Genomic DNA, 16,300 nt, shown 5'->3' on the forward strand with positions numbered 1-16,300 from the left:
TGTGCCTGAAGTGTGCATATGAAGCAGACTCGCTCCCTCGGTCAAAATCGAAGGGTCGAGGGTCTGTCCATATAAACTTCCCTCGTTCACTTCACGAAGTGGAACGCACTTCAAAATGCAGCGGGGATTCCCCCGAGGGGAAGTGCTTAGGGAAGTTCGCGAGTGCGTGTCTAAAAGTGGAGTGGAATGCAGCCTTGGTCTACCATTACGCTCGTATTTCTTCTTTGCTGTGAATTACAATTTCCGTTCATCTGACCATCCGCAATCTGGGAAGCGCCACCACAAGAAGTCTGGAGGTACTACCGCTCCGGTAAGCCAAAGTGATAAACAGCCACAGTGTATGTATGAATTTAGATCTTTTGTATGTTTAAAAAAATATCGATACTTAATGCCAGAGTATCGATAACGTCTCGCGGCCGGAAATATCGCGATAAATCGGCACTTCGATTTATTGTCCCACTCCTAGTGAATACGGATCAAATTGAGTGTTACATAACCTTAAGAGTTACCATGATGTGTTCATTCATGTCAAATATGGATAATTAAACACACCGCAGGCCCCCTGCGTTAGATGACCCAGAGAGTGGAGGTGCACCATGATGAAGGTGTTGACATTTTAGACATGCTTTGTTTCTTGTCCACCTAGCCCTGACCTGTACCGCGCTTCTGGCAAGTTTGAATTACTGGACCGCATCCTGCCCAAGCTGAAGGCCACCAATCACAGAGTGCTTCTGTTCTGTCAGATGACCACCCTCATGACCATCATGGAGGATTATTTTGCCTTCCGTAACTTCCTCTATTTGCGTCTGGATGGTCAGTAATCAGTGCATTCCTCCTTTAATGTTTTCCTGTCCTTTAGGACCTCAATTCTGGGGATTTCCAATTGATAGTCCACCACTTTTACAATGAGTGTGATCACATTAATAGACTGCCCTTTCTCTTTCATTAACACATGCCTGCTGCTGGTTGTGTCCTCCAGGAACTACGAAGTGTGAAGATCGTGCAATGCTTTTAAAGAAATTCAATGATGAAGGCTCACAGTTTTTCATCTTCCTGCTGAGCACCAGGGCAGGAGGTCTGGGCCTCAACTTGCAAGCTGCAGACACCGTTGTGATCTTTGACAGCGACTGGAACCCCCACCAGGTTTGTGTGAATCACTAATGTGATTAGAGAGGAACTAGACAGTCGTATGGCTTGTTAAAAGTTCGGCAGTGATCTGTCATCTCCAGATCAGAGTTCTAGACATCTTATAGTATGCGTGATACACCTTGTTGAGGTAAAAGGAAAAACATAAAATACTGTCCAAAAGGTTGGAGTTAGTAACATCTTTTTGGAAAGAAATGAATACTATTATTCAGCAAGGATGATTGCCGAAAATTGAGAAAAAATGCATGCTGATAATTAAAAAATAATGCTGAAAATTGATCAGAGGTGACAGTAAAGACAATTTCATATAAATTCTGTTCTTCTGAACTTTATATTTATCAAAGAATTTGGAAACAAAATGTTAATTTAATTTAAAGTATATTAAAATTTAAAGTATATTTAAAAGAAAAAAAAACGGTTATTTTAAATTGTAATAATATTTCACAGTTTTTGCTGTATTTTTTGAAAATCATACCAAACCCTAACAATTAAACAGTAGTGTGTACTTCTAAATTTCTTCATTTAAATGTTTACTTTTTTAATGGTTCTGGATGTGGGGAAAAAAATAATTTTTTAAAGTACAAATATTACATGTAGTCTCTCAGTTAATATGAGTCAATAAAAGCTACATGCAAAATAATAAGCAAAAGGCTGTTTAAAATAGTTTTGAAGTATAGCATCTAACACCACAACAGTTTTTCCAAATAACCATGGACAAGTATAGATTTTGAAGTAAAGTTTAAAAAGTATGTATTTGTTGGTTTATTTATTCATTTATATATTTTAATTCGTATGGAGGTGGTGTTGGGTGGTTGGATCTATTGTATTTTATGAAGTTTGAACTTTTTCCCCACGCATTTTCAGCAGAAAATGCTAAAATTGCTCCTCCATCTGCCTCTACATAAAGCACAACAGCGATCTTCAGCCAATTTGAAGTGTTTATTTTTCCTTCTCTAAAGAACATGTCAGAAAGAGTGCACTGTGCCTTCTCTTAATAGCATTCTCTCACTGTGATTGTAATTGATATAACTATATTAATCACACACAACTGTGGTTTCAATCACCAGGACTTGCAGGCCCAGGATCGAGCCCATCGTATCGGCCAGCAGAACGAAGTACGCGTTTTGCGTCTGTGCACTGTTAACAGTGTGGAGGAGAAGATTTTAGCGGCGGCCAAGTATAAACTGAATGTTGATCAGAAAGTCATTCAGGCAGGCATGTTTGATCAGAAGTCCTCCAGCCATGAGCGCAGAGCCTTCCTGCAGGCTATTCTGGAGCACGAGGAACAGAATGAGGTGAGCCACTTTAGGCACAGATGGCAGTAATGTTTCACTCTGACTAAATTAGACTGGCAAATTGTATCTAGTGATGCACTGAGGTGAAAAGTATTGGAAAAAAGGGCCAAAAACAAAAAGTGCCTTTTTTTTTTTTTTTTCATTTATTAGCCAGTATGAAAGCATACATGTGATTGTATTTTTGGGCCAATTTATGCTTAGTCACTTGATCGCTCGGATCACTATCCAATTGGCTATGCGCATTCAAGTTCCACTTTTCCACATAAATGTGTTTTCACAAAATGGATATAAATCCAATCTACTATTCCCACAAATATAAATATGCTAATATAACAGAGTTCATTTCCGAGTTGATGCAAATACCAGGTGGTGAAATTTTCTGTGGAATGCTCTCATCAGCCCACATAGCAATTAGTGTTTGAGTTTCATGGTTTCTCCATACATGATTGCTCACTCATGTGTGTGGATTGCGGGGCTTTCAAACTTCTGTACTCTGATGCCTCTTTGGGAGGAGTAAAGTTTATGTATGTGGCTTGAACAACTAGATGCATTTCAACTTAGCTGAGCCTTGTCTTCTATGGAGGGGCTTTCAGTGATCGGATTGCAGTCAGCTGATCTTTAAAAAAATATGTAACAAAGACTATTCAAAATGAAAAGCATTAAAGGTGCAATAGGTGATTGTCTTCAGAAATGTTTTTTGTTATGCTGGTTGAAAATCTCTTCACATCCCAAAAGCAATCATTAAGTTAAGTGGTCTAAATGTATTTATCTGTATTTATATATTCTGTGGAAGGCGTAGGACCAAGAAATGTTCATCCAATCAAAACGCTCGGTCCGAGCGTTTTAATTGGCTTTCCTACCTGCCTGTCAACGTATGTATTAGCATACCTCTGCGCATCCGGTTCGCACAGACAGGATACGTCATCAGCGCGTTCACGCATGCTGTGCAGACAGAGCGAGAATGGCAGTCAAACATCAACAAACCGATCTTCCTTTCTGGTATTGTAGTACTTTTACTAACTGTACTATAAAGTTGTAGTAATTTTACTAACTGTACTGTAAAGAATGACACATGATGTAGCCCAGTGATTCCATGATTATGGAATGATTCCAGTCCTCGCGCCTCCCCATATTTTGCATGTCTCACTTAATTAACACACCTGATTCAGATAACCAGCTCGTTAGAAGAGAATGATGACTGGAATTGGGAACAGCTGATGTAGCCTGTTGTAGTAATGTTGTCTCTTCTGGTCTGTGAGCGTTCATGCGTTCGGGGCCGTGGCTTTGGACGGCGATTGCAGGGAGGATGGGATGTTCGCTTTCAGTTCTATCAGGCTAAAGCTAGCATTTTCCAAGATATCTCCTACTGCACCTTTAAATGGATAGTAAAATCCCAAAAATGAAAACTGTCATAATTTACTCGCCCTCATGTCTTTCCAAACCTGTGGGAATTTCTTTATTATGTGGAAAACAACAGTTGAAGTATGTTTGGATATTATGAACAGAACAAAAAACAAAAAAAAAAGTTTTTTTTTGTTTTTTTTTTCAAAATAATGTTCTTTCTTCTTTAATGTTCCACCACAGAAAGAAAGTCATTCAGGTTTAGATTGACATGAGGGAGAGTAATGATGACAGAATTTTCATTTTGGGGTGAACTAGCCCATTTTATATTAAATGTTTACAGTTAAATTACAGATATTTTACTCCATAAATCTTGAGTAGTATGTAATCATATCCATTTCTAATTGATGCAAGGTGTCTCCAAATCCTTAAAAAGTCTTAAAAATGTGTATCTTATGTAAAAATTATTATTACAAAGTTAACTTAATGTAAAATTAAGGCTATAATTACAATCAAAATATCTTAAGTCTATGTTTCAAAGGTCTTAAAATGCAATTTAACCAACAAAGCCATGAGGATTTAGATTTTATTTTTGCTCATTGTTTTTTGAAATCATAAAATCATGTCACTGTCTTGCACTTAGAGCATCTAGAGCACTTCAAACAATGTTTTAGAGTGGCTCGGTTCACAGGACATGCCTCTCCACACAAACTCTATCTCTGCCTTTGCTGTGAGTTCGAGTTGCTTAAAAACCACAGTTAGAACACAGCACTCACCAGATTCAATTTGTTTTTATGCTAGAATAATCTCAAACATTTTTGTGGGCAGGGATTTACAGCATGATTTGAAATGAGTGAATTTAAAACTGTTGCTAGCTAAACATAGGTCTTCCTGCAGTTTTTTTTTGTTTTGTTAAAAATTAAAGCCCCAACGTCTAATGCATAACAATCAATTCAGAAGAAGTCAGGGTAACACTTTAGTATAGGGACCGATTCTCACTATTAACTAGTTGCTTATTAGCATGCCTATTAACATATTGGCTGTTTATTAGTACTTATAAAGCACTTATTCTGCATGACCATATTCTACATCCCTAATCCTCCCCAATACATAAACTTAACAACTACCTTACTAACTATTAATCAAGCAGCAAATTAGGAGTTTATTGAGGCAAAGGTCATAGTTAATGGTTTGTTAATAGAGAGAATTGGACCTTAAAATAAAGTGTGACCGGAGTCAGATATATATTTCTCTTGTTATATTACTATTTGTATTCCCAGATAAAAATGTTATTATTGTAGATTTTCAGTGCAATGTTAATATTACAAAAAGAGTTTTTTTATATTTTTTTTTATATGTTAAATTCCAGACAAATATAAACAAAACAAATACAGCTGTGAAGGGGTTTAGAATACAGCTGCTGAGGGAGTAATGGTAAATTTTACATCACTGTCTCTTCTGACAGCCATAATCCTAATGCCTACATAAATGCCTATATACCTCTGTGGAAGTTTACCCTGTTATACAGTAGATTATTTAAACCCAGAAATTTGAAAATGGTCAGTTTTTCATTCGTATATATCTCTTTTGAGCAGGATGATTTCTTGTGCTCGCATAAAACCTGATGGAAGTGATGTGCAGGTCTTAAAACTTTTTGGAGATGTTTTGACATTGGTATTAAAAAGTTTTAAATTGGAAGAGCTGATACCTGCAGATACCCTGTGATGATTTTTGTGATTCTGGTGCTTATGAGCTAACTTCCTCTAGTTCAACCTTTTTAATGGTTTAAAAGAAAACGTTAAAGGACAAACTAAGTTACTGCAAACATCATATAATAGCAGGTTGCTACAACTTTACCCACTACAACCACAAAAAAGCTCTTACAGCTGCTTCAAAATATTTAAACATTGTTATATGTCAGCTTTACGTATTGGTACACAATTGCAAAGAATAAAATGGTGATCTGTAGATGAATTGATTTTTTTTCCTTTGCTCAACTCATCATTCATTGTCTGTCTCGTTATAATGTCACTGCAGTTTGTTCAACAAATTGCAGTTTATCGCTGACATAAATTATGCTTTGACCCATAAGAGAATGCAATTCAGCTGAGACCAATGTCTGTTTTTCTATTGATTTTGAGTGCGACAAAGACTAAGGAAAAGCCATGCAATTTTGGTAGACTAGCCCCGGAGTGCAGTAAAGTTGAGCTGAATTACTTACAGGAACAGAACAAAGCATTTCTTAGGTGTCATGTTGTGCCTGTTCTGGTGCTATTATGATTTGAACAATCAAAATTGTCTAAGGCAAAAAATCCACTTTGCCAGATATGAAAATGCTACTCGCAAAATAAATGTGTCCTAATTGTGTTTGTTGGCATATGTGTGTGATACCAGGAGGAAGATGAAATTCCAGATGATGAAACTCTCAATCAAATGATTGCTCGAAATGAGGACGAATTTGAGCTCTTCATGGTAAGACTGAAATTACACAAAATTTGCTACTTGCACAGATAGTCCCTTGCATGGTGATTCACAGTAATTGTTGTCTCTTTGAAAAGAAAGCCTCATGTTTTTGTGCAATTTGAATCTATTTAGGACTAGAACAGGAAACTCACCAATTACTTTCAAACTTGCGTAATCTATTAATGGCACTTTTAGCGCATGGATTTAGACCGTCGTCGAGAGGATGCGCGCAACCCTAAACGTAAACCTCGGCTAATGGAGGAAGATGAGTTGCCATCATGGATCCTGAAGGATGATGCTGAGGTGGAGCGGCTTACCTGCGAAGAGGATGATGAAAAGATTTTCGGTCGTGGATCACGTCACCGCAGAGATGTCGACTACAGTGACACATTGACGGAAAAGCAGTGGTTAAGGGTATGCTGTTTGCGTTATATTTAGTTCATTATATTTTAGTCCATGACAAACATGTAGAATGACACATGGCATAAGCATAATCCCATCCACATGTTGAGAGCTCTTGTTACCATAGCAACAGGTAGTCTTCCACTCTTTCTAATGTTCTTTTTTTATGCTGAATGAAGTTGCACAGTGATGACTTCTCATTATGAATATTTCCAAATTGTCATGTTCAGTTTGTCAAGTTACTTCACTTCAGGTTTAGTGCTGATCAGTGTTGGTGTAGTATTTTTTGTATACTATAATAGTGTTCATTAATATTTTTAATTAGCTTTTGTTTTTTTGTTGTTTTAATTTGATTGCATATTTTTCTTTTCAGCTTTTGTTTTATTTGAGTTTTAGTATATAATTTTAGTAAATTCTTAATCTTATTTATTTCTGTAAGTTGCCAAAACAACATGTCTTATTTTCGTTAACGTTTTTCATCTAATATTTATATAATATTTACTTTAAGTATTGAATACAATTTTTAATACTTTCAGTTAACACTGGTAACTGATAGAACTTCAAAAAACATTAAAGATGAAAAGTACTAACTTGTCCTCAAGAAGCCACAAGTCATGAAGTGTTCACAATGATCATACAATTGTAGAGCCGGTCATTTCCATAATCTACAGAAAGCTCAGCAGATTTCTGCAGAATTGGAACAGCCATCATTTATAAAAAAAAATCTGAAAATCCCCTTTTCCTTGTATATTAATTTATTAAATATTTTGATTAATTTGATAGCACTCTCAGATACCATTAAGAGTGTAGTGATCTTATGCCTGGGCCTAGACATATATAAGGTAGATATAGATATAGAGAACCAGATGTTGTTATAGCAGTGATCAGTTTGAGGTGGGGTGTCCAAGTCACTGGCTTCATTGTATGATTTGATCATTTGAATATGAATCAAATTTCAGTTTACAGGTCTGTAAGAATCAGAGCGAGTCAATTTGTGCTGACTGAGGTTACAGCTTCAGTCACAGCGTGGAGAGATTCATGGAGCTACCAGTTTCAACACTTGATAATTAAAATCAAATAGGTTATTCTTGGAGGTTTGACATCACTGGAGACACAAAAAAGAACTAATCAACAACACAAAAGAACTACAAAAGAACTAATCAAAATCAAAACTCAAAAAAGAAAAACATAATTTCATTGAGTTTTGAAAAATTAACAAGTACATCTTATGAAACAAAAAAATTCACTACTTATAATGATTGAACATCACATAACAGCAATACACGTTTCCTCTGCTAGTTTTTAATGATCTGGCGTCTTGTTCGATTCTGTAAATAAAGTATTAAGTGGGTTTGAAATGTTATTCCACAACAAATCCTCACCACAAATTGATTGATAAGACAACAACACAACAGCCAAGACAAATCTCATCTCTGTGTAACAATTCAACTCGATCAATTGACCCAGTTGCATTACACTGAATCCCCCAAACCCAAATAGCTCATTTTCTAATTCTCCATCCAGACACAAATTGACTGTCCTCCTCTCTAACAAGCTTTTTCCTCTGTCATTTTCTTACATAAACCGGTCTCAGCACAGTCCTCCTAAACAATTTCAAAGCTACCCAGTGGATTGTGCTGGTCGATAATGAGTGCCGAAACTGTTTCCATAGGGCATCGCGGTTGTTCTTTGGTGAGGGTTCGTCTGCTGCAGGGTTTGGCTGGAAGGTAACAAGAGCAAAACTGTATTTGAGCACAGAGGCTGAAGGTGTAAAGCAGCAAGGGAGGTAATTATATGTGGAGCCAGTTCCTGGTAAACAGAGAGCCACTGAGGAGTAGAAGTGTACTGAAAGAGGAAGGAAGTTTGACACACGGCAATCAGATCTTTCAGAGCAACAGTATAGGGTCTGTGAGTTTTTATGAGGTGGAAAAAGAGCACTTTTTAATCTGATTATAGCTATCTGAACTACCTTGCTTTTATTGTGGCATGACAGGCGAGTTGGACCTTGAAAGTAATCTTATTTAGTGCCTCACGTTTTAGTAAAATGCACCATGGAAGTGTGAGTAAGTGTTTACCGTGTGATAGTCTCCACACACCTAAAATGGTTTATTTTGTAACTTATGCTTGAAGTCATTCTATAAGATTGCTTTTACACAGGAAATTATGACACAGCTCAATGGCTCAACAAATTGATTTTGACGCTTGACTGCACAGAGTTTAACAGTCAACTGTGTTGGGGAAATGAAGTCTGTTGTGAGGTGTGAGAGAATACGCGTCAGTCTAGGGGAAATAAATACTCTGGCCATTTTCCGTCTGCCTTCAACCTAAAATCTGTTCTTGCATTGTGCAATATAACATCTAAATGGGTTTACATTGTGTGTGTGTTTGTTTCAAGAGAGAGGTCAGTCTCCCTTCAGCTGCTGAAGAGGGATCATTCGCACTGACAGCCAAGTCATTAATTTTCAATGTGAATTGGCCACTTGAGGCGAGATTAAGATGACTTGTGGGCATCTCCAGTGACTCAACAAAGTTTAGAAAAGATAACTTTATGATAATAAACTCTGTGGCACAACTGCTAATGGGAATAAACAAATTGGAGCTCATGTAATCCATCTCCTGAGGGACACTGTAACCAAGTGTGGGCAAGTCAAAGGAGAAGTGCATGTTACTTCGGGCGATTTCACTGTTCTTTATGTTTTGTTCTTGCCCACATACAGGGATAAAATGAACAGTGATGCATAAAAAAACTTTAGAAACTATAAGCGTCCTGAGTGAGTTTGATGTGATGCTTTACGCAATATACAGCTTCATATACAGTATAAAAACTTTCCTGTCCAAAATGTCAATTTTTAGCAGCAAGATTTGGGACAGTTCAAAGTGGTCATGAAAACACAAGATAGATGATCATATTTCCAGAACAGCAACCATTTGATAATCCAAGAAAAAAAAAAAGAGAAGAGAGAGAAGGAAGATGAGATCCATGTAAACAGCACAAGGCCTGGTGGACCCTTTTCATTAGTTACAAATGAGTTACAAACATCATATGGCTCCACCTGGAAATCAGTGCCTGTCCCCAACCTCCTGTGACTTATACCTAAGTTGCCATATTTAAAAAAAAATTAATACTTTATTTAGCAAGAACACATTAAATTGATCAAAAATGACAGTAAAAACATTTAAAATGTTACTTTCTATTCATCAAGAATCCTGAAAAACAAAATGTATCATAGTTTCAAAAATATTAAGCAGCACAATTGTTTTAAACATTGGTAATAAGAAATGTTTCTTGAATCAGTATATCTAAATGATTTCTGAAGTATCATGTGAAGTATCATGTGTTTAAGTAACAGCTGCTGAAATATAAACATTCATAAGTTACATTAAATTCTAATGCTATTTCACAATAATATGGTTTTACCTTATTTTTGATCAAATGTATGTTTATTTCTCTGTATTGTTTTGATAACCCATAGATCATAGCCACACAGTCGATGAAATTGAAGTCTGCACCCCCAATCACACGACGTGAAGAGCACACTTTCTTTCACAGGTGCTGCTGAGCTCTTTTTTCCCTCAGATTAGTTCGGTACCCACAGGTGTGACCTCACCATGACAACGGTTGAGGTGACGGAAGAGAGGTTATCCATTATTGGCTCAGCGTTACTAAAATCCAGCCAGAGGCATCCCTGCAGACAGCCATTATTTGAACCCAGGATCTCAGCCATGGGATGCATCATTTGAGTGCTCTGGACACAGCGTTTAAAAGGATGATGTGCCCCCTGTGCTGACCTGATGGATAATGCACAAAATGGATGTGGTGCTAAAAAGCATACATAATGTTTTTTTTTTCTTTTTGATTACATAAACATAAACGTGAACAACATAAATTTATGTACACTTCCACTCAAAAGTTTGAAGTAAGATTTTTTTCATGTTTAAATATTATCAGTAATATTATAAAATATTATTACAATTTAAAAGAACAGTTTTCTCTCTCTCTCTCTCTCTCATATATATATATATATATATATATTACAAAATGTTTAATATATTACGAAATTTATTGCTGTGATAGCAATGCTGGATTTTCAGCACCATTACTCCAGTCTTCAGTGTCACATGATCCTTCAGAAGTCATTCTAATATGCTGATTTAGTGCTCGGGAAACATTTCTTATCATTATAAATGTTTAAAATTGTGTTCTTGTGGAAACCACAATACATATTTTTTCTTGTTTCTATGAATAGAAAGTTCAAAACAACAGCATTTATCTTAAATATAAATCTTTTATAATATTATAAATATCTTTATTGTCACTTTCAATCAATCAGATAAATACATTTTTGCTGAATACAAGTATTAATTAAAAAATAAATAATATAAAATTAAATTAAATCGTATAGACCACAACATTTTGAATGGTATGGTACAATGGATTAAATGTGAAGTAAACTTAAAGGATACATCGGATGAAATGTTCACTTTTTTTTTTTTGCATTTAGTTAGGTTTCTCTGCCATGTCTGCCAGCTCAGAAAAGCTGTCATGAGCTGTCTGAGTCTGAAACTGTCATCCAGCGAGCTGTTTCAATCTGCAGCCGGTTACTATGTAGATGGCTAGCTAAGCTATTTGATTAAGACTACCTCTGAGCTATATACAGATATATTCACGTGTCTTGTGTCGACACACCCCACGGAAGAGATTGTCGCTGTTGACGCTGTTTTTGACAAGGTAAAAAGGGTGTTGTTTTACATGACCATTGAGGAATATTAACCAAAGTATGTTACAGACATTTCATGAACACCCTAAAGCATCATACCAACTTGTGGAAAATGATCATCCGATGTCCCCTTTAATATAACTACTTGAAAGTGGATGAAGGCATATGTTTCTTAAAACAGGGCATTAACTTTCTGAATTTGCTTGCGATGACAAATACAAACTCACGATTAATTTAGTTATTGATTTAATTTGGGAATTCATCCAAAACATGCTGTTTTGGGTAGGATATAGGCCTGGGCCCTCTTTCATAACATCTTGGTAGAGAGTCAAAATCATAATTGCACCACTGAAACTCTCACATTAATATATTTTCGTATAAGTGTTTTGATTTCAAAAGCGGATACTCTTTAAGGTCTGTTTGTTTGCTCATTGTTCATTTCTGGCTCTGTGCATTCGTATTATGCTCAAATGAGGGCTCTGGTTCAGCTGCATAACAGGTGTGTTGATTGACTTTGCACTGAGGATCAAGCCTGCCGCGTTATGATAACCAACCTTTGTGCTTTTTCAGAAGAGAAAATCTTATAGAAGAGCTAAAAATAAAGACAGGTATATGGGTTTTGCTTTAAAGAGAGTGGATTCGTCTCTGGAAGTCGTTGGATTTACTGTATATTTCTTTGTTTCGATTAAGTCTTACTCATTCGGTAGTGGAATTACAAATGTTCTTGGGCATATTTGGAGGTTTAAAATCTCACTGTGCAGACGAACCCAGCAGGATCACTCGTATAGTTCTGCTTTACAATGGGGCAGGTGTTAGGCCAAACTCAACAGCACAAATGCAATGAACCATACAATATGTTCACTGAAGGCAAATGACTCATTCTCTGTAAATATTCATGCCAAATGTGTGTTTAGAGGAGACTGAAAGATGAGAGAATCCCTCTATATCCATCTGTGTAACAAAAGGAAGAGCAGGATGGAGAGGAGATGCCAGACAGGTGGATTTAATTAAGAGCAGTTCTGCACAAATGCTGATTTCAATCATATCAGATTGTAAGACTGATGAAAGTCCAAATGGATCCATAATCAGGGCCCATTGTCAGTTTCTCTATAGCCAGTAGTTTCTTTTACTTCTAGATGTATGCTAATGTACATGGCTTTGATGGCTGCCTGTGAGGAGTTGGTGAAGTCCTCAAATAAAATATTCACTGTCGTAGTAGCATAATCAGTGAAATTTGGATTTGTAGAATCACACCAATGGCATTTGTCTATTTGACATGTATTTTATTCAGCACTTGATTTAGTAGATTTAGATGAACAGGCTTCAGTCTCAAATGCTGTACATGCCTGGCCAAATTTTCTTTGGCAGATGAAATATAGATTGTATCACCACGTACATCTGCGTGCGGATTGCCAGTACACAGTGAATATAGTCTAGGAATTAACAATTGTATCTTCTTTACTTTTCGTGTCATAATTTCCCTTGAAAATGTATCTTCACATTATTAACTACCCAACATGACGAGGAATATTAACCAAAGTATGTTACAGACATTTCATGAACACCCTAAAGCATCATACCAACTTGTGGAAAATGATCATCCGATGTCCCCTTTAATATAACTACTTGAAAGTGGATGAAGGCATATGTTTCTTAAAACAGGGCATTAACTTTCTGAATTTGCTTGCGATGACAAATACAAACTCACGATTAATTTAGTTATTGATTTAATTTGGGAATTCATCCAAAACATGCTGTTTTGGGTAGGATATAGGCCTGGGCCCTCTTTCATAACATCTTGGTAGAGAGTCAAAATCATAATTGCACCACTGAAACTCTCACATTAATATATTTTCGTATAAGTGTTTTGATTTCAAAAGCGGATACTCTTTAAGGTCTGTTTGTTTGCTCATTGTTCATTTCTGGCTCTGTGCATTCGTATTATGCTCAAATGAGGGCTCTGGTTCAGCTGCATAACAGGTGTGTTGATTGACTTTGCACTGAGGATCAAGCCTGCCGCGTTATGATAACCAACCTTTGTGCTTTTTCAGAAGAGAAAATCTTATAGAAGAGCTAAAAATAAAGACAGGTATATGGGTTTTGCTTTAAAGAGAGTGGATTCGTCTCTGGAAGTCGTTGGATTTACTGTATATTTCTTTGTTTCGATTAAGTCTTACTCATTCGGTAGTGGAATTACAAATGTTCTTGGGCATATTTGGAGGTTTAAAATCTCACTGTGCAGACGAACCCAGCAGGATCACTCGTATAGTTCTGCTTTACAATGGGGCAGGTGTTAGGCCAAACTCAACAGCACAAATGCAATGAACCATACAATATGTTCACTGAAGGCAAATGACTCATTCTCTGTAAATATTCATGCCAAATGTGTGTTTAGAGGAGACTGAAAGATGAGAGAATCCCTCTATATCCATCTGTGTAACAAAAGGAAGAGCAGGATGGAGAGGAGATGCCAGACAGGTGGATTTAATTAAGAGCAGTTCTGCACAAATGCTGATTTCAATCATATCAGATTGTAAGACTGATGAAAGTCCAAATGGATCCATAATCAGGGCCCATTGTCAGTTTCTCTATAGCCAGTAGTTTCTTTTACTTCTAGATGTATGCTAATGTACATGGCTTTGATGGCTGCCTGTGAGGAGTTGGTGAAGTCCTCAAATAAAATATTCACTGTCGTAGTAGCATAATCAGTGAAATTTGGATTTGTAGAATCACACCAATGGCATTTGTCTATTTGACATGTATTTTATTCAGCACTTGATTTAGTAGATTTAGATGAACAGGCTTCAGTCTCAAATGCTGTACATGCCTGGCCAAATTTTCTTTGGCAGATGAAATATAGATTGTATCACCACGTACATCTGCGTGCGGATTGCCAGTACACAGTGAATATAGTCTAGGAATTAACAATTGTATCTTCTTTACTTTTCGTGTCATAATTTCCCTTGAAAATGTATCTTCACATTATTAACTACCCAACATGACCCTAACTGTTGAACTTGACCTCTGGCAGGCTGTAGAGGATGGCAACCTGGAGGAAATCGAAGAGGAAATACGGCTGAAGAGGCGCAAGCGTAGCAGACACGTGGACAGAGACCTGAGGCGTGAGGACGGAGACAAGGCCAAGAAAAGAAGAGGACGTCCTCCAGCAGAGAAGCTTTCCCCAAACCCACCCAAACTGATGAAACAGATGAATGCCATCATTGATACAGTCATCAATTACAGAGATGCGTAAGTGCTGTTAAACTTCCACAAATGGCTCATATCGGCAGTCCATTCCTCACCTCACTGTATTGTTGCAGGCGGCAAATCTAATGGAAGCAGTTTAAAAAACATTCTGCATGGTGTTTTACAGTCATATTGGCCCTTTCAGTTGTTTTATTCACTGAACACAACTGTTAACCATTGAAAATCAAGGTATTCCAGTTTGGGAGAATGTCCATACAGTAATTGATTGTCATTTCAGATTAACAATCGATTAATTGTGAAAATTACAATTGCAAAATGTGCATGCAAAATATAAAATAGGATATCCACAAAGCTATTTTTAAATTACAAATTTAGATGAATATACTTGAGAAAGTTATGGTGTTTTTATGGTATGGTATTTATGGTGTTTTAAGTTAACTTTTTTGTATGTGCAGTGTTGTTCAAAAGATTAGGGTCTGTAAGATTTTTTTAAATGTTTTTGAAAGAAGTCACTTATGCTCACCAAGGCTGCATTTATTCGATCAAAATACAGTAAAAACAGTAATATGATAAAATATGTATTACAGTCTATAATAACTGTTATCTATTTTAATATATTTTTAAATAATTTATTCCTGTGATGGTAAAGCTGAATTTCCACCAGTCTTCAGTCATAGTGTCACATGATCCTTCAGAAATCATTCTAATATGCTAGATTTGGTGCTCAAGTAAAATTTGTATTACTATCAGTGTTGATAGTGCTGCATTTGTGCTGCTTAATATTTTTGTGGAAACCGTGATACTTTTTTTTTCAGGATTTTTTGATGAATAAAAAGTTCAAAAGAACAGCATTTATTTGAAATATAAAGTTTTGTAACATTATAAATGTCTTTACTGCCAGTTTTGATCAATTTAATGTGTTCTTAATTTCTTTAAAAAATCTTACACCAAACTTTTGAACAGTAGTTTATGTCAGTGCAATTATTTTATAGCATTTTTTTAGAACAAATTTTATATTTAATTTCAGTATTTAATGAGTTAAAATAAAAAAATTATGCATGTAAAAATGTATTATTGCAGTAATGATGATAATACATGCCCCTTTTTATGATTTTTTGGGTGTGTCACTAGGGGACTAGGAATAGAGTAGGGATAACAGTCAAATTACAATACATAGGCCTGGTTTCACAGACAGGGCTTAGGTTAAGCCAGGATTAGGCCATAGTTCAATTAGGACATTTAAAGGTGCCATAGAATGCATTGATACAATATTTTAAATTGCTCTCTGATATCTACATAGAAGGTATGTGGCTTAGGTTAGGGCAAAAAATCTCCAGAAACGGTTTTACATGTCCATGTACAACCCCGGCAGAATAGAAGTGATGGCAATGGTTCCGTTGGGTCTTGTGACCGTTACGGTGTCATCATATTCATCTGACAGTAGTTGGACTGGTATGTGGCCTATGACCGGTACCGTTAGCTCAAAGTCATGGAATGTCTGGTTGATGAGCCATCCCAGGTGACTGGCTTCTCAAACCCTAATGAGCTAACCATGAAATTAAAATGTTATTGCATTATTGAAAGTTAAGGATTAAAATCTTGATGATGTTTGTCATTAAAATTAGCAAAGCACTTATAGTTGAACTGATCAGCAAAATACTGTGGCAATATGGAAACAGGACCCGTAATTAATTATTAAATGAAATTAAAATTCCAAATATGTAATTA

General features: G+C 36.3%; 1 protein-coding gene across 3 annotated transcripts in view; it reads left to right on the forward strand.

Moving 5' to 3' along the window:
- The window catches only part of smarca2 (SWI/SNF related BAF chromatin remodeling complex subunit ATPase 2), a 53,782-nt gene that overhangs the window by 25,178 nt on the left and 12,304 nt on the right, over nucleotides 1–16,300 (forward strand). For all 3 annotated transcript variants that reach the window (XM_016501589.1, XM_016501592.1, XM_016501590.1), the window contains exons 24-29: nucleotides 647–813; nucleotides 980–1,143; nucleotides 2,214–2,441; nucleotides 6,177–6,254; nucleotides 6,441–6,659; nucleotides 14,397–14,614. In XM_016501589.1, the coding sequence (XP_016357075.1) occupies nucleotides 647–813; nucleotides 980–1,143; nucleotides 2,214–2,441; nucleotides 6,177–6,254; nucleotides 6,441–6,659; nucleotides 14,397–14,614 (1,074 nt within the window). The remainder of the gene's footprint in view (nucleotides 1–646; nucleotides 814–979; nucleotides 1,144–2,213; nucleotides 2,442–6,176; nucleotides 6,255–6,440; nucleotides 6,660–14,396; nucleotides 14,615–16,300) is intronic.

Source organism: Sinocyclocheilus anshuiensis, unplaced genomic scaffold (genome assembly GCF_001515605.1).
Source record: "Sinocyclocheilus anshuiensis isolate Anshui unplaced genomic scaffold, SAMN03320099.WGS_v1.1 scaffold983, whole genome shotgun sequence".
Classification (NCBI taxonomy): Eukaryota; Metazoa; Chordata; class Actinopteri; order Cypriniformes; family Cyprinidae; genus Sinocyclocheilus; species Sinocyclocheilus anshuiensis.